We start from the raw sequence: 22383 nt of genomic DNA on the forward strand, positions 1-22383 counted from the left end.
GCTTAAAAATTTTTTTTTTAATGTAAATATAGTTGATTTAACACAACGTTGTGTTAATTTCTGCTGTACAGCAAGGTGGCTCAGTTATATATGTGTATTCCGTTTTGTGTTCTTTCCATTCTGGCCCATCACAGGATGCTGAGTCTGGTTCCCTGTGCTGCACATTTGCACCTTGTTCTTTATCCACTTTATATATAATAGTTTGCATCTGCTAATCTCAAACTCCCTGTCCTTCCCTCCCCCACCTCCTTCCTTGGTAACTGCAATTTCTTTTCCCTATGTCTGTGAGTCTGTTTTTCTCTCTCTTAGATATGTTCATTGGTCATATTTTAGATTACACATATAAGTGATGGCGTAAGGTATTTGTTTTGCTCTTTCTGACTTCATTTAGTGTGACTTCATTTAGGTCCAACCGTGTTGCTGCAAATGGCATTATTTCATTCTTCTTCCTTTATTATCGTTTTTGAAGCTTTTAATTTTGTGTTGGAGAATAGCCAGTTGACAATGTTGTGGTAGTTTCAGATGAACAGCAAAGGGACTCAGACATGCAAATACATGTATCCATTCTCCCGCAAACTCCCCTCCCATCCAGGCTGAGTAATATTCCATTTTGTATGGAAGATGTATGTATGTGTATATACACCAGGATGTGGGTCTTTAAAAAATTTCTTTTCCATCATGGTTTGCCACATGGATGCTGAATGTAGTTCCCTGTACAGGTTGCTTACCCATTCTACATGTAATAGTATTATGATAAATAGATGTGGTTTGAAGAGATGTTTTTCTACTTGGAGAAGTAAAACGAGAACCTGAGTGTCCTTGTCGAAGGGTTGGCCGATCGTGGCACTGAGGGTGCTGAGTGTGCGGTGGGAGGACTTGGGAGATGGGAGGGTGGGGGTTATCCATGGTGGGCAACTTACAGAGATGGGATTGGGTCCTGGGGTGAGTGGAACTTTTGGAGTTCAGTCAGGTAAATGAGATGGTGGGACAGGATGGGGCTAGAACTGCTAATCTCTCAGGAGAGACTGCTTTAGTGCTGAGCCTCTGATACCTCACCCAGGGCTTTGGCAGATTCCAAGGCAGTGGGACAGAAAGCAGTAAATGGTAACTGGGGAGTGCTCGTCTACGGTTTTCTCATCTTATCTGATTAACCACCATCCCATCCATCCCTCTAGACACATGGCTTAGAAACTCAGAATCAGCTTTGACCAGATGCCCTTCTCTCTTCCCCTGCAAAAAATTCATTGCCTAGGCCAGAGAGTTTTCTGTATGCATTGACTCTGCTCATTGCTAGTGACCTACCTGGTCCCTGGCCATGGAGGGCTCATTCCCCACTAGACCAGCTCACCCAGCTTGGTCAGCACCTGCAGTTCTGCAACAGGGATCCTTGCCAGAAGATACCCCCTCATTAATGGGTCCCTGTGCCTTCAGACCAAGTGTTGTATAAAGATATCTCTTTCAGTTAACACACCTATAACGATATGATGGAATGAGTTACCTCATTTTAAACTTTGTTGTGGTTTGGTCACTGCTGCTGCTGCTAAGTCACTTCAGTCGTGTCTGACTCTGTACGACCCCATAGATGGCAGCCCACTAGGCCCCTCTGTCCCTGGGTTGGGTCTAATTCTTAGAGACCCCATGGACTACAGCATGCCAAGCTTCCCTGTCCTTCACCATCTCCTGGAGTTTGCCCACACTTATGTCCATTGAGTTGGTGATTCCATCCAACCATCTCATTCTCTGTCATCCCTGTCTCCTCCTGCCCTCAATCTTTTCCAGCATCAAGGTCTTTTCCCATGAGTCACCTCTTCGCATCAGGTGGCTAAAGTATTGGAGCTTCAGCTTCAGCATCAGTCCTTCCAATGAATATTCAGGGTTGATTTCCTTTAGGATTGACTGGTTTGAGCTCCTTGCTGTCCAAGGGACTCTAAGAATCTCTTTAAAAAAAATTTTTTGGCCATGCCACACTGGATGTGGGATATTAGTTCCTTGACTAGGGATTAACCACTGGACTTCCAGGGAAGTCCCACTTCCTGGAACTTAAAATCCTTTTATACAGCATTTTTTTCTACTCAACTTATTAACAGTCTTTGGGAATCTCAGTGTCTCTTGTAAAATAGGCATATCAATCCTCAAGCTATTTGAAATTCAAGTGGTTTATCTATTCAGGTTGATCACTACATTTATTCACACATAAAACAGTGCAGTTACAGTGAAATGTTATAAAATATGATTTGGAGATACCTTCTAGTGTGACTACTGATAATGTTGATGACATTTCCATGCCTGTTGTAATAACATGAGTTCCGCATGTGAATTCAGGCAGAACGTTACAGGCAGTGAATGCAATTAATTTATTGGTGGTAAGGAGACCTGTGTTTCCATTTTTATTCCCTTTATCAGAGAATATAAAAATACCTTCAAAGAGAAAGAAACTTCAGAAAATAAATGTTTGCCCCATAAAAAATAAGTGGAGAAAGGCTTCTACATTTGTCATTCACAGAATATAAAGTGCTGTTAAGGCCGTAAGCACAGTTACATAAATAGAAATGCTGTTTTATAATGTATCTGTTGAAAATATAGCCTGAGGAAAAATAGTTGAAGTCCATTAAATTTAATTCAATTAATTGTTTTAATTGCTTTATGGCAGAATTGATCATAACTGTATTCATATGTGGAAGATTTTATTGACAGCAGATGTCTTGAACAGCATGCCAAGCTGGATTAATCTGGAATTCACATGATGATTAGTTGATTCTAACATACTTAATATTATTAAAAAGGAAGAATAATTTGACATCTTAAATGTCAGAACCCTACGGAAATTTATGCCTTCAGTTCAGTTCAGTTCAGTTCAGTCGCTCAGTTGTGTCCGACTCTTTGCGACCCCATGAATCGCAGAACGCCAGGCCTCCTTGTCCATCACCATCTCCCGGAGTTCACTCAGACTCAAGTCCATCGAGTCTGTGATGCCATCCAGCCATCTCATCCTGGGTCGTCCCCTTCTCCTCCTGCCCCCAATCTCTCCTGGCATCAGAGTCTTTTCCAATGAGTCAACTCTTCGCATGAGGTGTCCAAAGTACTGGAGCTTCAGCTTTAGCATCATTCCTTCCAAAGAAATCCCATGCCCTTATGCCTTAGGGACTTCTAAATTCTAAGTGTGAAATTGATATTTCATCATTGTTTTTTTCCTGTGTATATAGTCAGTTACACAGTAGAATTAAACCTGTATTTATTCATGTTTTCATGTTTGCATTTCAGGCATCTTGGGTTTCAAGTACCTTGGGTTTCTGGTTTACTGAACTTATTGAAAGAAACTGCCAGTTTACCTCTTGGGTTTTCAATGACCGACCTCACTGCTTCTGGATGACAGGCTTTTTTAACCCTCAAGGATTTTTAACTGCAATGCGACAGGTAATAGCACTGATTTTTACCTGTTGTGTTATTACAATTTTCCTCTGGAGGGCTTTCTTCTTTCATTATAGTTTTAAATATGTAGTTTATAATAAGGCAGAATGATTGGTTTGGGCACCAGCAGTTAACTTTGTCCTGAACATAAATCTGGCAACTTATTCTCAAGCTGCTAGTTTAAATTTCAAAATATTTATTTTTATATTTGATTTGATTTGATATTTCTTTAAAAGTTGTTATTCAGTCATGAAGTCATCTCAGATATTTTGCAAACCCATGTACTGAATCACGCCAGGCTGCACTTTCCTTCATTATCTCCTGGTGTCTGCTCAAACTCATGTCCATTGAGTCAGTGATGCCATCCAACCATCTCATCCTCTGTTGTCCCCTTCTCCTCCCGCCTTCAATCTTTCCCAGCATCGGGGTCTTTTCAAATGAGTTAGTTCTTCACATCAGGTGGCCAAAGTATTGGAGTTTCAGCTTCAACATCAGTCCTTCCAATGAACCTTCAGGACTGATCTCCTTTAGGATGGACTGGTTGGATCTCCTTGCAGTCCAAGGGACTCTCAAGAGTTTTCTCCACAACCACAATTTGAAAGCATCAAATTATTTGACACTGAAGTACAAATATAATTAAATTAGGACATGGGTATTGCTTATAAGAGGATCTTTTAAAACCCTTTAAATACTATCCTACCTTTTTGAATCTGGGGCTACATTGTTACCACAATTATGCTCTTTAAGACAACCCTCTAGTTGCTGGTGTCATCCTTTTCTTTTGCTCTTTCCCCGAGTAGGAAATAACTCGGGCCAACAAAGGCTGGGCTCTGGACAATATGGTGCTTTGCAACGAAGTCACCAAGTGGATGAAGGATGACATTTCTGCCCCTCCGACGGAGGGTGTCTATGTCTACGGCTTGTATCTTGAAGGTGCTGGCTGGGACAGGAGGAATATGAAACTTACCGAGTCCAAACCCAAAGTGCTCTTCGAGTTAATGCCTGTTGTAAGGATTTATGCTGAAAATAACGGTAAGTTGTCTGTGCCTTCAGGGACGGTTGGTACGATGGGGTTGGGTGATGTTATAAATATAAGATCTCATTATTTTTGTTATCATGTGATAAGGATTATACTCTGTTATCAAGTAGCTTCGTATTCACACCTGTGTTTAACGAGTACTTACTGACTTCTGGGCTCTTCCTTGAGTGCTGCTGGGAGGCAATGGTTTTGGATAGTTCTTGCCCATATAATAAAGCAGATAAAATGTATAAGGATACTCACGGAGCATTAGCTAATGAGATAAGAAGCAAGTGTTTGGAGTAGTTACTAAGTGGTGAGATAAGAGTGGGATGAAACTGTCGGGGGCTGGATCTTGGGAGCAGGTGGACCTGGAGGGGCTTGGAAGAATAGATGGGGCTTGAATGATGAAGTGGGCAAGAGGTGGAAAGTAGGAAAGAAGCCTTTCCAGGTGGGACTGCACAGGGCTCAGGGAAGTCATGACTCCTTCAGCTTGGAGATTTAAGCCAGGCTGTGAAGTCCAGATTGAATTCAGGGACATTGGCTGAATTCAGTAGCTTATGGTAAAATGCTGGGTTTGCATTGCAGCCTATGAATGTGACAACACTTTTATGAAACACACATGTCAAAGCAGAATCCTTTGACAGAGTTATCAAAGCTCTTTTTGACAAGTCTAAAAACACCTGAACTATTTTCCATTGTTGGTTTGATGTTTTCTAGAGGTTTTTGCATTTCGCTCAGCTAACGTCTCCTCAGGGATAACCACTATTCACAATATGAGGAGATGCTGTTGATTTAATTAAAAAAATTATATTCCTTTTAAGATAAAATTGCACATGTTTAAGGTGTATAACATCCTTGGAGGAGGAAATGGCAACCTACTCCAATATTCTTGCCTGGAGAAATGGATAGAGCAGCCTGTGGGTTATAGTCCATAGGGTTACAAAGAGTCAGACATGACTGAAGCGACTGGCCAAGGTGTATAACATGTTGATTTGATATACATGATGAGATGATCATTATAAGCCATAAATTCATGAGGTGGCCAGGATAGTAGATCCTAAGGAAGTCCTAATTTTATGATAGAAGCACAAAGATTTTTCTTTAAACAAGGAAGAGACAAAAACCTCTCTTTAAAGGATAATTTTTAGTATATTTATCCCTTAGATAAATACCACACTTGTTAACATATGTGGAAGCTTTGAACATTTGTTTTTTAAGCAAATGTTTGCTAGATGCCTAGTACAAACCAGATACAACCTTACCTGCAAGGGATAAAAGTACTTATGAACCAGATCATGCCCACAAGGGACCTGCAGCCTAGTGAAGGAGACTGATAAGTAAACAAATAATTTAAATAGAATTTGATGCATGTTATGATAGAGATTCCTGGTGGCTCAGTGGTTAAGAATCTGCCTGCAATGCTGGAGACCTGGGTTCCATCCCCTGGTTAGGAAGATCCCCAGAGAAGGAAATGGCAGCCCACTCCAGTATTCTTGTCTGGAGAATCCCATGGACAAAGGAGCCTGGCTACAGTCCATGGGATCGCAGAGAGTCGGACACAACTGAGCGACTAACAGACGCACATGATAGAGATGCTGTTAAGATATTCAGGGATGCTAGAAGGAAAACATAACTAAGCCTGGTAGGAGGTGGAGGCTACTTTTGAGATGCGTTTTGGAGGATGAGAATGAGAGTCAGACTTTTCTGGGCAGAGGGAAAGAGCTCTAGCTCACTGAGTCAGCCAAGGTATCAACCATCTGACATACACTGCTCTATTGCTGGGGGTGCAACAGTGGGGAGAGACCATGCAGAACCCCCGTTTGCACAGAGCTCAGTCTCAAGGAGGGGTGGGTAACTGGAAAAGAGGCAGATATAGTCATTGCTATGCAAGGATTCCGTATGAATTCGCCTACACTCTTGAAATTTATTTGTGACCCTAAGGTTAATGCCTGTGGCACTTTCATGACTTTTCACAGACATGTACAAAGCCGTGAAAAATCTGACCCTCCTGACACGCGTGTTTCCAGCTTAGGTGGAACAAACCTGTGCTCTGCTCCTTGTTTCAGCTCAGACTGTAAACAAGTGCCCTTTCCGTGGTCTATTTAGTGCTATGTTTTTCATATTTTTCTCTTTTCCATGGTTGAAAATGGCCCTCGAGTGTAGTATTGAAGTGCTGTCTGCTGTTTCTGTGATGTACCTTATGGAGAAACCACATGTGTTAGACAAGCTTCGTTCAGGCGTGAGTCACGGTGCTGTTGGCCTTGAGTTCAGTGTTAATGAATCAACAGAGCATATTAAAAAGATGATTTTAAACAAAAGCACACATAAAACAAGGTTATGTATTGATAGGTCTTTAAACAGAAACACACAGAAAACAAGGTTATGTATTGATTGGTTGATGAAAATTCTGTGGCCAAGGGCCCTGAGGAACCTGACCCTCTATTTCTCCTAGGAGCCATTGGCAATTTGGGCTTCATTAAACTATACATACATTGTTGTTGTTGTTTCATTGCTAAGTTGTGTCTGACTCTTTGCGACCCCATGGACTGTAGTCTGCCAGGCTCTTCTGTCTGTGGGATTTTCCAGGCAAGACTACTGGAGTGGGTTGCCATTTCCTTCTCCGAGGGATCTTCCCCATCCAGGAATTGATTCTGGGTTTCCTGCATTGGCAGGTGGGTTCTTTACAGCTGAGCCACCAGAGGAAATAGATACATTAGTCCCACAAATAATGAGGATGGAGTGTAAATGAATAGATTGATTTCAGATAGCTCTTGTTTCTGTAAAGAAGACACACACAGGGTGTGTCAGGGAGTGAGAGAGCGTTCAGGTGTTCAGGGAAGAGTTTGCTGAGAAGAGAACATTGAACTGATATCCATGGAGCAAAGGCAAGCATGCAGAGACAAGAGCTAGCAATGGAGGCACTGTGTTTGAGGAACAGAAAGACAGTGTGTAACGGAAGGGGCGCCCATGAACATCAGAAGAGACGTGAGGGTGCTCAGCCTCCCTCTTGGTACAGGGTGTCACTCCTTATGCCCCAGCCATGTCTGAAAGGACCCATGTGTGTGCCTGGGTTTGGGTAAACATGCTGCCTGTGGCTTCATGATTTTTTTTTTTTTTACTTTTTTTTACTTTACAATACTCTATTGGTTTTGCCATACATCAACATGAATCCACCATGGGTGTACATGAGTTCCCAATCCTGAGCCCCCCTGCCACCTCCCTCCCTGTACCATCTCTCTGGGTCATCCCAGTGCATAATTTTATTTATTAATTTTGGCTGTGCTGGGTCTTCACTGATGCACGGGCTTTTCTCTAATTGCAGCGAGCTGGGACTACTCTCTAGTTGCGCTGCACAAGCTTCTCATTGAGGTGGCTTCTCTTGTTGCTGAGTTTGGGCTCTAGGGTGTATGCGTTCAATAGTTGTGATGCACGGGCTTCATTGCTCCACAGGCATGTGGGATTTTCTTGAATCAGGGGTTAAACCCGTGTCTCCTGCCTTGGCAGGTAGATTCTTTACCACTGAGCCACCAAGGAAGCCCCTCTTCATGTTCATTAATCCTTACTGTGGTGTGAAGTCCCAGGGTGGTGATTATTTTATAGAATTAATAGTCAAATGCTCTTTCAGCCAAAAGTAATACTCTAGAAATTTTGTTGCATCTAGTCAACACTGTTGCAAAAATATTTCCCTTATAAAGTGAAAGAAAAATCTTTCTCACATTCAGTTAGGTGTTACTTTTTTATTTCTTGTGACTAATGTGTAAAAATCCTTCGCCATGTGACACTGAACATCTCAGCATGGTAGTAATAAAGCAATAATTTTATAATACAGGCAGTCCTTTATGACTTAAGAACACATTTTTGTGGAAGAACTGTACTCACCCTGCTGGGCATTAGTCGGTGGTGATGCTCATTAGCTGCAGGTAAGAGGGGAAATAAAAATAAGCAACAGAAAAGGTGACTATGAATTCCAAAGTGCTAATAAAAAAGTAAAGAAAACTGTAGTTCTCTATTGTTTTTTTTAGTTTCAATAGAAGTTGGTGGAAACTTGCTGCCAAATAGCTTTGTGGTTGGAGAGGTGTTTTGTTAGTGATAGGAAATTAACATTCCATTGTTCTTTTCATCTGTTCAGTCAGTTCAGTCGATCACTCATGTCTGACACTTTGTGACCCCATGGACTGTAGCACACCAGGATTCCCTGTCCATCACCAACTCCAGGAACTTGCACAAACTCATGTCCATCGAGTCAGTGATGCCATCCAACTGTCTCATCCTCTGTCATCCCCTTCTCCTCCTGCCTTCAATCTTTCCAAGCAACAAGGTCTTTTCTAATGAGTCAGTTCTTTGCATCAGGTGACCAAAGGATTGGAGTTTCAGCTTCAGCATCAGTCCTTCCAATAAATATTCAGGACTAATTTCCTTCAGGATTGACTGGTTGTGTCTCCTTTCAGTCCAAGGGACTCTCAATAATCTCCAACGCCACAGTATAAAAGCATCAATTCATTGGCTCTCAGCTTTCCTTATAGTCCAACTCTCATATCCATACATGACTACTGAAAAAACCATAGCTTTGACTAGATGGACCTTTGTTGGCAAAGTGATGTCTTTGCTTTTTAATATGCTGTTTAGGTTGGTCATAGCTTTCTTCCAAGGAGCAAGTGTCTTTTAATTTCATGGCTACAGTGATTTTGGAGCCCAAAAGAAATATAGTCTCATTGTTTCCATTGTTTCCCCATCTATTTGCCATGAAGTGATGGGACCAGATGCCATGATCTTAGTTTTTTGAATGTTGAGTTTTAAGCCAATGTTTTCACTCTCCTCTTTCACTTTCATTAAGAGGCTCTTTAGTTCCTCTTTTCTTTCTGCCATAAGGGTGGTGTCATCTGCATATCTGAGGTTATTGATATTTCTCCTGGCAATCTTGTTTCCAGCTTGTGCTTCATCCAGCCCAGTGTTTCTCATGATGTACTCTGCATACAAATTACATGATCAGGGTGACAATATACAGCATTGATGTACTCCTTTCCCAATTTGGAACCGGTCTGTTGTTCCACGTCCAGTTCTAACTGTTGTTTCTTGACCTGCACACAGATTTCTCAGGAGGCAGGTCAGGTGGTCTGGTATTCCCATCTCTTGAAGAATTTTCCAGTTTGTTGTGATCCACACAGTCAAAGGCTGTGGCATAGTCAATAAAGAAGTAGATGTTTTTCTGGAATCTTCTTGCTTTTTCTGTGATCCAGTGGATGTTGGCAATTTGATCTCTTGTTCCTCTATCTTTTCTAAATCCAGCTTGAACATCTGGAAGTTCACCGTTCATGTACTGTTGAAGCCTGGCTTGGAGAATTTTGAGCATTACTTTGTTAGCATGTGAGATGAGTGGAATTGTGTGGTAGTTTAAACATTTTTTGCATTGCCTTTCTTTGGGATTGGAATGAAAACTGACCTTTTCCAGTTCTTTGGTCATGCTGAGTTTTCCAAATTTGCTGGCATATTGCGTACGGCACTTTAATAGCATTATCTTTTAGGATTTGAAATAGCTCCACTGGAATTCCATCACCTCCACTAGCTTTATTTGTAGTGATGATTCCTAAGGTCCACTTGACATTGCATTACAGGATGTCTGGGTCTAGGTGAGTGATCACATCATTGTGGCTATCTGGGTCATGAAGATCTTTTTTGTATAGTTTTGTGTATTTTGCCACCTCTTCTTAATATCTTCTGCTTCTGTTCAGTTCAGTTCAGTTGCTCAGTCGTGTCCGACTCTTTGTGACCCCATGAATTGCAGCACGCCAGGCCTCCCTGTCCATCACCATCCCCCGGAGTTCACTCAAACTCACATCCATCGAGTTGGTGATGCCATCCAGCCATCTCATCCTCTGTCATCCCCTTTTCCTCCTGCCCCCAATCCTTCCCAGCATCAGAGTCTTTTCCAATGAGTCAACTCTTCACATGAGGTGGCCAAAGTACTGGAGTTTCAGCTTTAGCATCATTCCTTCCAAAGAAATCCCAGGTCTGATCTCCTTTAGAATGGACTGGTTGGATCTCCTTGCAGTCCAAGGGACTCTCAAGAGTCTTCTCCAACACCACAGTTCAAAAGCATCAGTTCTTCAGTGCTCAGCTTTCTTCACAGTCCAACTCTCACACCCATGCATGATCACTAGAAAAACCATAGCCTTGACTAGATGGACCTTTGTTGGCAAAGTAATGTCTATGCTTTTCAATATGCTATCTAGGTTGGTCATAACTTTTCTTCCAAGGAGTAAGCGTCTTTTAATTTCATGGCTGCAATCACCATCTGCAGTGATTTTGGAGCCCCCCAAAATAAAGTCTGACACTGTTTCCACTGTTTCCCCTTCTATTTGGCATGTAGTGATAGGACCAGATGCCATGATCTTAGTTTTCTGAATGTTGAGCTTTAAGCCAACTTTCTCACTCTCCTCTTTCACTTTCATCAAGAGGCTTTTTAGTTCCTCTTCACTTTTTGCTTCTGTTAGATTCATACTATTTCTGTCCTTTATTGTGCCCATCTTTGCATGAAATGTTCCATTGGTATCTCTAGTTTTCTTGAAAAGGTCTATAGTCTTTCCCATTCTATTGTTTTCCTCTATTTCTTTGCTTTGATCACTGAGGAAAGCTTTCTCATCTCTCCTTGCTGTTCTTTGGAACTTTGCACTCAATGGGTATATCTTTCCTGTTTTCCTTTGCCTTTCACATTTCTTCTTTTCTCAGCTATTTGTAAGGCACCCTCAGACAACCATTTTGCCTTTTTACCTTTCTTTTTCTTGGGGATGGTCTTGATCACTGATCTTGTACAATGTCACGGACCTTCATCCATAGGTTCGTGATATACTGTAGATTCATACTGTAGGTTCGTGGCATCCATAGGGTCTTTTCATGCTGTAATTTTAATTCAATTGTGATGACTAAATAGGGCCCTAATTGAGATAAAGAGGTATAATATTGTTATTGACTAGAGGACACTCTAAAGCCGTAACATTTTAAAATTAAAACTCTTGTATTTTCATACAAGTCTTGAAATTATTTGTTCTAGTTCTGTGAAAAATACTGCTGGTAGCTTGATAGGGATTGCATTGAATCTGTAGATTGCTTTGGGTAGTATACTCATTTTCACTATATTGATTCTTCCGATCCATGAACATGGTATATTTCTCCATCTATTAGTGTCCTCTTTGATTTCTTTCATCAGTGTTTTATAGTTTTCTATATATAGGTCTTTAGTTTCTTTAGGTAGCTATATTCCTAAGTACTTTATTCTTTTCATTGCAATGGTGAATGGAATTGTTTCCTTAATATCTTTTTTTTACTTTCTCATTATTAGTGTATAGGAATGCAAGGGATTTCTGTGTGTTGATTTTATATCCTGCAACTTTACTATATTCATTGATTAGCTCTAGTAATTTTCAGAAAAATAAACAACCCAATCAAAAAATGGGCCAAAGAACTAAATAAACATTTCTCCAAAGAAGACATATGGATGGCTAACAAACACATGAAAAGATGCTCAACATCACTCATTATTAGAGAAATGCAAATCAAGACCACAATGAGGTACCACTTCACACCAGTCAGAATGGCTGTGATCCAAAAGTCTGCAAGCAATAAATGCTGGAGAGGGTGTGGAGAAAAGGGAACTCTCTTGCACTGTTGGTGGGAATGCAAACTAGTACAGCCACTATGGAGAACAGTGTGGAGATTCCTTAAAAAATTGCAAATAGAACTGCCTTATGACCTAGCAATCCCACTGCTGGGCATACACACTGAGGAAACCAGAATAGAAAGAGACACATGTACCCCAGTGTTCATCGCAGCACTGTTTATAATAGCCAGGTCATGGAAACAACCTAGATGTCCATCAGCAGATGAATGGATAAGAAAGCTGTGGTACATATACACAATGGAGTATTACTCAGCCATTAAAAAGAATACATTTGAATCAGTTCTAATGAGATGGATGAAACTGGAGCTGATTATACAGAGTGAAGTAAGCTAGAAAGAAAAACACCAATCCAGTATACTAACACATATATATGGAATTTAGAAAGATGGTAATGATGACCCTGTATGCGAGACAGCAAAGGAGACACAGATGTGTAGAGTGGACTTTTGGACTCGGAGGGAGAGGGAGAGGGTGGGATGATTTGGGAGAATGGCATTGAAACATGTATGCTATCATGCAAGAAATGAATCGCCAGTCTATGTTTGATGCAGGATACAGGATGCTTGGGGCTGGTGCACGAGGATGATCCAGAGGGATGGTGTGGGGTGGAGGTGGGAGGGGGGTTTATGTTTGGGAACTCATGTACACCTGTGGTGGATTCGTGTCGATGTATGGCAAAACCAATACAGTATTGTAAAGTAAAATAAAGTAAAAATAAAAATTAAAAAAATAAAAATAAGTAAAATTAAAACTCTTATAATGAATTGTTTTTTTATGTTAATATGAAGGGCAATTTCAGTTTAAATAATTCACCATTGAATTTTACAGACAGGACTAGTTTGTTTTTAAAAGGAAATCTTTGTTGTTTTTTGTTTAATCGATAAGTTGTATACAAGTCTTTTGTGACCCCATGGACTATAGCCCTCCAGGCTCCTCTGTCCACGGAATTCTCCAGGCAAGGATACCAGAGAGGGTTTCCATGCCCTCTTCAAGGGATCTTCCTGACCCAGGGATTAAACCCATGTCCCCTGCATTGGCAGGAGGATTCTTTACTGCTGAGCCACCAGGGAAGCCCAAATATTTATTTAAACTCTAAATTTAAATTGAGTTATATATCCCTAAACATTTATTTATGTTTCTTGTCATGGGGGAGTCACCCAAATAGTGCTAAATACATCAAGAGAGTAAACCACTGGCACAGCAAACAGTAGATCCTCTGTTAACAAAGAAAGTTGAAAACAGGAAGGTTTAGGAAAGATCAGTGTCAGTCAGTTCAGTTGCTCAGTCTTGTCTGACTCTTTGTGACCCCATGGACTGCAGCATGCCAGGCTTCCCTGTCCATCACCAACTCCAGGAGCTTGCACAAACTCATGTCCATTGAGTCAGTGGTGCCATCCAACCATCTCATCCTCTGTTGCCCTCTTCTTCTTTTGCCTTCAGTCTTTCCAAGCATCAGGGTCTTTTCCAAAGAGTCATCTCTTTGCATCAGGTGGCCAAAGTATTGGAGCTTCAGCTTCAGCATCAGTCCTTCCAGTGAACACCCAGGACTGATTTCCTATAGGATTGACTGGTTTGATCTCCTTGCAGTCCAAGGGACTCTCAAGAGTCTTCTCCAACACCATAGTTCCAAAGCATCAATTCTTCAGTAAAGTCTCCTATATAGAGAGAGAGTGATGCTCTTAATAACTTTTGTGCTGTACCCCATGTGATGGGAAAGTGGTGATTACAATGTTTGGGGGAACAAAGTGACACTCACTAAGTAGGTTGAGAAGCATCTTAGAGTCCCTGTAGCTAGTGAGAATATTTCCTGCAGCAGAAAAAGTGTGTGTCAGCATGCCTTGTAACTCACCCTGATCCAGCACTGTGCGTTCATGCTGGGATGGGGATAGCCCCATGCAGTGACTCAGAGCTGAGGATCTCCTGATACCTGAGCCCCACAGCATTTAATCCACTTGCAGTTTGTAAACCTGGAACTCTGTTAGTCTTCTGGAACCTGAGTCTGGGGAATTAGGTTTAGTGAAAAGGTAACTGTATATGCACACATGTGTATATGTGTGTAGAGGCAGAGAGGAGAAATCTAACACACCTTGGGTATCTACTGCATTCTAAGCACTATACTATGCCAGGCATTCACATATGTTCACTCATTTAGTCTTTACAACGACTGTATAAGGTGCATCACGGCTATTTTGCAGATGGGGAAATACTATGTTAGAGATATTATGTAATTTGCCTGTGATCCCTAGCTACTAAATCTGTTATCAGAATCACCTTTTTCTGTTGTGGGTTGAATGCACTTCTCGGAATTCCTGTGGCTGTGTTCTACTCAAGACTGTGCATGTAGGGATGAAGCTGGAAACTAAAGCCTAAATTGGACATGAGGAAAGTGCCCCTTGTACTCTGAAGTCATGAATTAATTTTTCTCAGGTACATAGTGAGGTAGACACAGTAAAAGGCCTCTGTCCTATAGGAACATGAGTTCTCACTCCCTAGGCCCTCTTCTCCCCATGCTGCAGGCTTAAGGTGGTCACCTCCTTGCTCCACAGTGGGGCACATGTCCTCAGGTCAAGGACAGTGAGCCAGGAGCCTGGATAGTTGGGGTGTTCTCCTGGCTTTACCACCATAGCACTCATGTGACTTTGGAGGAATCGCAACTGCACTACAAGTGGAAATTAGGTATCTAGTTATTTCCAACTGATGTTTACATCTTTCTGCAAAAAACATGGAGGCACATACATAGAGTACGTCTCACTGTTGTTGAGGTTAAGAGCTTAGGCTCCCGGTCCATTCCAGCCAGATTTCCTCATTACCTGCAGCTTTGTAACCTTGAATAAGTAACTCACCTCCTTGGGTTCTCATGTATTAAAATGGATTTAATCATGGTACCCATCTCACTGGGTTGCTGAGAGAATAAAACTGACAATGTCCAGCACATAAATAGCATACAGCAGATAATAATAAAAATAATTACTGTTATTATTAATACAGTAACACATGCTCAGTTTCAGTTCAGTTGCTCAGTCATGTCTGACTCTTTGCGACCCCATGGACTGCATCATGCCAGGCTTTCCTGTCCATCACCAACTCCTGGAGCTTGCTCAAACTTATGAACATCAAGTTGGTGATGCCATCACATGCTAGTTGAAGGATTAAAAGAAATATCACATATAAATGTTCTTTATTTAATAACTCAAATGTTTTTACCAAAACAGGGGTTGAATAAAGGAATGATATAAGGAATCTCTAGGTAACTTGGTTGTTTTACATATCAGAAGGAATATATGACGTCAGTTCAGTTCAGTCGCTCAGTCACGTCTGACTCTTTGTGACCCCAGGGACTGCAGCATGCCAGGCATCCATGTCCATCACCAACTCCCAGAGTTTAACCAAACTCGTGTCCATTGAGTCGGTGATGCCATCCAACCATCTCATCCTCTGTTGTCCCCTTCTTCTCCTGCCTTCAATCTTTCCTAGCATCAGGGTCTATTCAAAGGAGTCGCTCTTCGCATGAGATGGCCAATGTATTGGAGTTTCAGCTTCAACATCAGTCCTTCCAATGAACACCCAGGGCTGATCTCCTTTAGAATGGACTGGTTGGATCTCCTTGCAGTCCAAGGGACTCTCAAGAGTTTTCTCCAGCATCACAGTTCAAAAGCTTCAGTTCTTCGGTGCTCAGCTTTCTTTATAGTCCAACTCTCACATCCGTACATGACTACTCAAAAAACCATAGCCTTGACTAGATGGACCTTGGTTGGCGAAGTAAGGTCTCTGCTTTTTATTATGCTATCTAGGTTGGTCATAACTTTCCTGCCAAGGAGTAAGTGTCTTTTAATTTCATAGCAGCAGTTACCATCTGCCATGATTTTGGAGCCCCCCAAAATAAAGTCTGACACTGTTTCCACTGTTTCCCCATCTATTTGCCATGAAGTGATGGGACTAGATGCCATGATCTTCGTTTTCTTAATGTTGAGTTTTAAGCCAACTTTTTCACTATCCTCTTTCACTTTCATCAAGAGGCTTTTTAGTTCTTCGTCACTTTCTGCCATAAGGGTAGTGTCATCTGCATATCTGAGGTTGTTGATATTTCTCCTGGCAATCTTGTTTCCAGCTTGTGCTTCATCCAGCCCAGTGTTTCTCATGATGTACTCTGTATATAAATTAAATAAGCAGGGTGACAACATATAGCCTTGATGTACTCCTTTTCCTATTTGGAATCAGTCTGTTGTTCCATGTCCAGTTCTAAGTGTTGCTTCCTGACCTGCATACAGATTTCTCAAGAGGCAGGTCAGGTGGTCTGGTATTCCCATCTCTTTCAGGATTTTTCACATTTTGTGGTGATCCACACAGTCAAAGGCTTTGGCATAGTCAATAAAGCATAAGTAGATATTTTTCTGGAACTCTCTTGCTTTTTCAGTGATCCAGTGGATGTTGGCAGTTTGATTTCTGGTTCCTTTGCCTTTTCTAATACCAGCTTGAACATCTGAAAGTTCATGGCTCACATATTGTTGAAGCAAAAGAAGGGTTAAATAAAGGAGTGACATAAGGAATCTCTAGGTATCTTGGTTGTTTTACATATTGGAAAGAATATATGATGTAATGGTATACTAACATTTGCATGAAAAATGTAGGCTAGAGAGAGAGAAGTTATACAGTTAGAAAATGAAATTTCCTCAAGATGTTTTACTTAAACCTTTAGCATCCCAAAGCATATAGCTCACCAATTTAGACACCCTCTTTTCTCTGCTTGTTTTTCTGGAGCCCCAAGGTTTGCAAAGCCACTCCAGTACTCTTGCCTGGAAAATCCCATGGACGGAGGAGCCTGGTAGGCTGCAGTCATGCGGTCGCGAAGAGTCAGACACGACTGAGCGACTTCACTTTCGTTTTTCACTTTCATGCTCTGGAGAAGGAAATGGCAGCCTACTCCAGTGTACTTGCCTGGAGAATCCCAGGGACGGGGGAGCCTGGTGGGCTGCCATCTATGGGGTCGCACAGAGTTGGATACGACTGAAGCGACTTAGCAGCAGCAGCAGCAAGATTTTAAACATATTTAGCTGATTTGTTCTACCTGCCTAGCATGCTTATTTTTGTCTTCAGTTTTTTTGTCTAACCAGGAGTAATAGTTTCAGATGTTTATGTGCTTGTTTATAAAGCATCTGTCAGCACTTTTACAATGAGGTTATATTTTTGGTAGTTTCTAATCCTGCTGCAGAAGGTTGTTACATGCTGTGACTTGGCGTGGATACCTTCCCTTCTGAAGCAATTAAAAATAAATAAAATTGGATAAGTATTTCAGAGAATTGCCTTTTTTTACCTGCTTATTGAAAAGAATGTCATTTTTTTTTTCCAACTGTATTTTTCTTCTGGGATTAAAACCCAAGCAATCAAATACTTCCCAAGGTGCAATTATTATGTTTATCATTTATTTCAAATATAAGACTCTAAGGGTTTTTTTCCAAGAGTTATAAAATGATTATTAATGAAATGTGTATCAAGAAGAACAATTAGTTAAATATCTGTTATATGTTCAAACCCTAGGATTAAAGGGTTTAAATACATCAGTTAGTGTAGTTATTATTAATTGCACTCCTCAAATCGAGTCATTCACTTATTTAATCAGCAAAAGAGACACAGATGTATAGAACAGTCTTTTGGACTCTATGGGAGAGGGAGTGGGTGGGATGATTTGGGGGAATGGCACTGAAACGTGTATAATATCATATAAGAAACGAATTGCCAGTCCAGGTTCAAAACCGGATGCTTGGGGCTGGTGCACTGGGATGACTTGGAGGGATGGTATGGGGAGGGAGGTGGGAGGGGTTTCAGGATGGGGAACATGAGTACGCCCGTGGCAGATTCGTGTTGATGTGTGGCAGAACAAATACAATACTGTAAAGTAAAAAAAAAATTTTTAATTAAAAAAAAAAAAGAAAATTTCATTTTGTTGTTGTTGTTCAGTTGCTAAGCCCTGTCCTACTCTTTTCGATTTCATGGACTATGGCATGCTATGCTCCTCTCTCCATTATCTCCCAGAGTTTGCCTAAATTTGTGTCTGTTGAGTCAGTGATGCTATCTAACCATCTCATTCTATGCTGTCCACTTCTCCTTTTGCCTTCAGTCTTTCCCAGCATCAGGGTCTTTTCCAGTGAGTCAGTTCTTCACATCAGATGGCTGAAGTATTGGAGCTTCAGCTTCAGTGTCAATCCTTCCAATGAATATTCAGGGTTGATTTCCTTTAGGACTGACTAGTTTGATCTCCCTGCTGTTCAAGAGACTGAAAGAGTCTTCTCCAACACCAGAGTTCAAAAGGATCAATTCTTCAGTGCTGAGCCTTCTTTATGATCCAACTCTCACATCTGTACACGACTACTTGAAAAACCACAGCTTTGACTATATGGACCCTTGTCGGCAAAGTGATATCTCTGCTTTTGAATACCCTAAGTTTATTATAGCTTTCCTTCCAAGAAACAAGTATCTTTTAATTTCATGGCTGCAGTTACCATCTGCAATGATTTTGGAGCCCAAGAAAAGAAAATCTGTCACTGTTTCAACTTTTTCCCCTTTTGTTTGCCATGAAGTGACGGGACCGGATGCCATGATCTTAGTTTTTTGAATGTTGAGTTTCCAGCCAGCTTTCACATTCTCCTCTTTTAGTTCCTCTTCACTTTCTGCCATTGGAGTGGCATCATTTGCATATCTGAGGTTGTTGATATTTCTCTCTGCATTCTTGATTGTAGCTTGTAATTCATCTAGTCCGACCTTTTGCATGATGTACTCTGCATATAAGTTAAATAAGCAGGGTGGCAATATACAGCATTGATGTACTGCTTTCCCAGTTTTGAACGAGTCCATTGTTCCATCTGGTTCTAATTGTTGCTTTTTGTCCTACATACAGGTTTCTCAGGAAGCAGGTAAGGTGGTCTGGTATTCCCATCTCTTGAAGAATTTTCCAGTTTGTTGTGATCCGTACAGTCAAAGGCTATATAGTCAATGAAGCAGAAGTTAGATGTTTTTCTGGAATTCTCTTGCTTTCTCTGTGATCCAGCATATGTTGGCAATTTGATTTCTGGTTCATCTGCCTTTTCTAAATCCAGCTTGTACGTCTGAAAGTTCTCAGTTCACATACTGCTGAAACGTAGCTTGAAGAATTTTTAGCATAACCATACTAGCATGTGAAATGAGTGCAATTGTGTGGTAGTTTGAACATTCTTTGACTTTGCCCTTCTTTGGGATTAGAATGAAAACTGACCTTTTCCAGTCCTGTGGCCATCGCTGAGTCTTCCAAATTTGCTGACATATTGAGCACAGCACTTGAATAGCATCATCTTTTAGGATTTGAAATAGCTCAGCTAGAATTTTCATATGTTTGCCTTATTAGTATTGCTTATGATATTCTCATGGTGATTAAAACATAGCAACTAGACTTAAAAATTAGGTATTGCATTAACTTAGATGGTTTCCAATAATTAATTTCATGGAATTAAGCAAATGCTTCATTTTAGAGTACTGTAAAATATCTGTGACATTGTTTTAGAACAGAATTTCTCAACTTTGGTTTTGGTGACACTTTTGGCACAGGTAAGTCTTGTTGTGAGGGACTGTCCTGTGCATTACAGGATGTTGGCAGTGTCCCTGGCCTCTAGCCACCAGTTGCCAGTAGCACCTTCCCAGTTGTGATAACCAAATATGTCTCTAGATTTAGTACTCTGGTTAAAAAAAAAAAAAAAATCACACCTGATTAAGAATTGTGGCTTTAAACTAATTTTATTGAAACTTTTGTAAAGTGCTATCATATGCAAATGTTTAATTTCTTCCAATAAAATGAATTGGATTTATAGTGAAGAGGCTTCCAGGTGGCTTCCCATTGGCAGCTGGAGTCACAGCAGACATGGATTCTATCCCGTGGTTGGGACGATCCCCTGGAGAAGGAAATGACAACCCACTCTAGTATTCTTACCTGAAAAATCCCATGAACAGAGGGACCTGGTTGGCTACAGTCCATGGAGTATCAAAGAGTTGGATAATACTGAACACACACACACACACACACACAGCACAGCAGGTTGAAGGTTTTCTTGAGTCCAAAAATGAGACTTTAACTGCTGGTGCTGCCTTATTTTTTCATGTGTTAGGAAAAGCTGAATTATTGAGGAAATTCGTTTTTGGGAAATAAGTTCAATATCACTAATATATTAATTAATATTGCATTTTGAAAGTTCTATGTTTATAACACTATTTCTCCAAAGTTATCCTCTTAGTTAAATGTGTTTTCATTTCAGTAGTTATGTTAGGGTCATTTATAACATTGGCCTTCCAGGGAAGTACACGGAGGAATGCAGACATAATTTCTGTCCTGAAATAGTTTATAGTCTGGGAGAGAAAAAGGAATAATATACTGCTTCCAAAGATGGATGTTACAAGATGCGCAAATAAACTATTATGGGTAGAGTGAATTTAACAGGAAGCTACTGAAGCTTAAACTCCAGGGCTACTCAGGGGCTTTTTTCCAAAACTTAATTTTGGTATTTGCAAATTATACTCTTTTTCTTAAAAGAAGTCCCTTCTCCAAACTGTATAAGTTTGAAGTCACAAAAGATATGCATCCGTTCTCAGCATGGGGATTCCAGGGCTGGAGAGAATGCCTAAGAGAGGACCTGTGCAGGATGGATACAGAGATTGTCTCTCCTGACAGATGTGATCATGGTGATTCCATGTATTATTCACCTACTCCAGGAAAGTAGATTGGCTCTCAGAGAGCTGAACTGTGCTGTGGCTCTCTGCTTCCCGCCGTTTGTGTTTCTCCACACATGTGGAGAACTCACAACACCTGGTGGGGTGGGGAACATCCTCTGTCCTGTGATTTGCAGTGTGGTTTGGTAGTTTAGTTGCTACGTGGTTTGGTAGTAGTTTAGTTGCTATGTCGTGTCCAACTCTATGCAACCCTATGGACTGCAGCCCGCCAGGATCCTCTATCCACGGGATTTCCCAGGCAAGAATATTGCAGTGGGTAGCCATTTCCTTCTCCAAGGGATCTTCCTGAACCACAGGTCAAACCTGAGACTCCTGCACTGCAGGCAGATTTTTTATGGACTGACTTACCAGGGAAGCCCAGTGTGGTTTGGACTGTGGCCAAAAGGATTGAAGGAGGGATTTTGCAGTAATAATAGTGAAGTACCAGTGGTGCTGGGTGTCTGACTAAAAGGGACAGGTACCTTTTGCCAAAGGAAAACCACATGGGAAAATCAAAGGTGTGATGGCACAAGATTTTGGGGGGGAGGTAGGGGGGGCAGGGTGGAGGTGCAAAGTTGAAGTGACAGGTGGAAAGGAGAGAGAGGAAGCGGTGGGTGGTCATGTCGCATGGACTGGGGTTAGTGTCAAGGTTGTGGGACACGAGGTAGGTGGGGCAAATGTGAGGCCATCTGGGTAACTTGTCACACACACCCTGGGAAGGCTTGGTAGCATCTGCTTCACATCTAGGGATTGCCTGACCTCAGGAGGAATTTCCCTCATTCTGCCATGCCCACTGTGACCTTCCAGATACACACATTTGGCTCTGCACTCTGATGGGGGCTGCATGAATGAGAAATTCACCAAGATTTTTGATGGTTTTTGTTGTAGCTGTGAGAGATCCTCGGTTATACTCTTGTCCCATCTACAAGAAGCCGGTCCGAACAGACCTGAACTACATCGCTGCTGTAGACCTCAGGACGGCCCAGGCCCCCGAACACTGGGTGCTGCGTGGAGTTGCCCTTCTCTGCGATGTCAAGTAATGTGGGTGTGTCCCTCACCCAGTAAACGCAGGATCCAGAGTATCACAAGCTCTGTTCTTCCGTATGGACGTTGTGTACATCAGGTTGATCGTACGGTGTGCAAACTGCTTCGGTGTTCCCTGCTCCTTCGCTGGATGCTTGCTTATATTTAGTCTGTTTCACCATCAGTGACCAATCACTGTGTGTTTTGAAAAGCTATTTGGTGATTTAGAAGTAAGGTTTATAACTTTCTAAGCAAGCTTGGCCCTCAAATCCAGAGTAATACGTTTTCTTCTTTCAATGTCGAAGACTGACTCGGGTAAATAGATGGTGTTAGTATTTCCCTGGAAGGGATTATTCTTCTGTTAATGTGGTTCTGGTGACAGCCCAGTTCTCTAAGGTAACATGACAAGTTTGTGCTAATTCTGTTTCTGTTGCCTTTTGCATTTAGGTCAGGTAGGAGATTTGTTTTCATGACTGAAGTTGTCAGTTAAACAGATCTAAAAAATGGAAGGAAATAGAATGATGGGTTA

At 41.3% G+C, this 22383-nt stretch overlaps 1 protein-coding gene across 1 annotated transcript in view; it reads left to right on the top strand.

The window, feature by feature from the left end:
- Positions 1-21871, top strand: part of DNAH5 (dynein axonemal heavy chain 5) — a 250897-nt gene extending 229026 nt beyond the window's left edge. Inside the window, exons 77-79 of the mRNA XM_052659109.1 lie at positions 3262-3414; positions 4209-4440; positions 21720-21871. Coding sequence (XP_052515069.1) covers positions 3262-3414; positions 4209-4440; positions 21720-21871 — 537 coding nt within the window. The remainder of the gene's footprint in view (positions 1-3261; positions 3415-4208; positions 4441-21719) is intronic.
- Positions 21872-22383: the final 512 nt, after the last annotated feature.

The sequence above is a fragment of the Budorcas taxicolor genome, chromosome 20, assembly GCF_023091745.1.
Source record: "Budorcas taxicolor isolate Tak-1 chromosome 20, Takin1.1, whole genome shotgun sequence".
NCBI classification, from domain to species: domain Eukaryota; kingdom Metazoa; phylum Chordata; class Mammalia; order Artiodactyla; family Bovidae; genus Budorcas; species Budorcas taxicolor.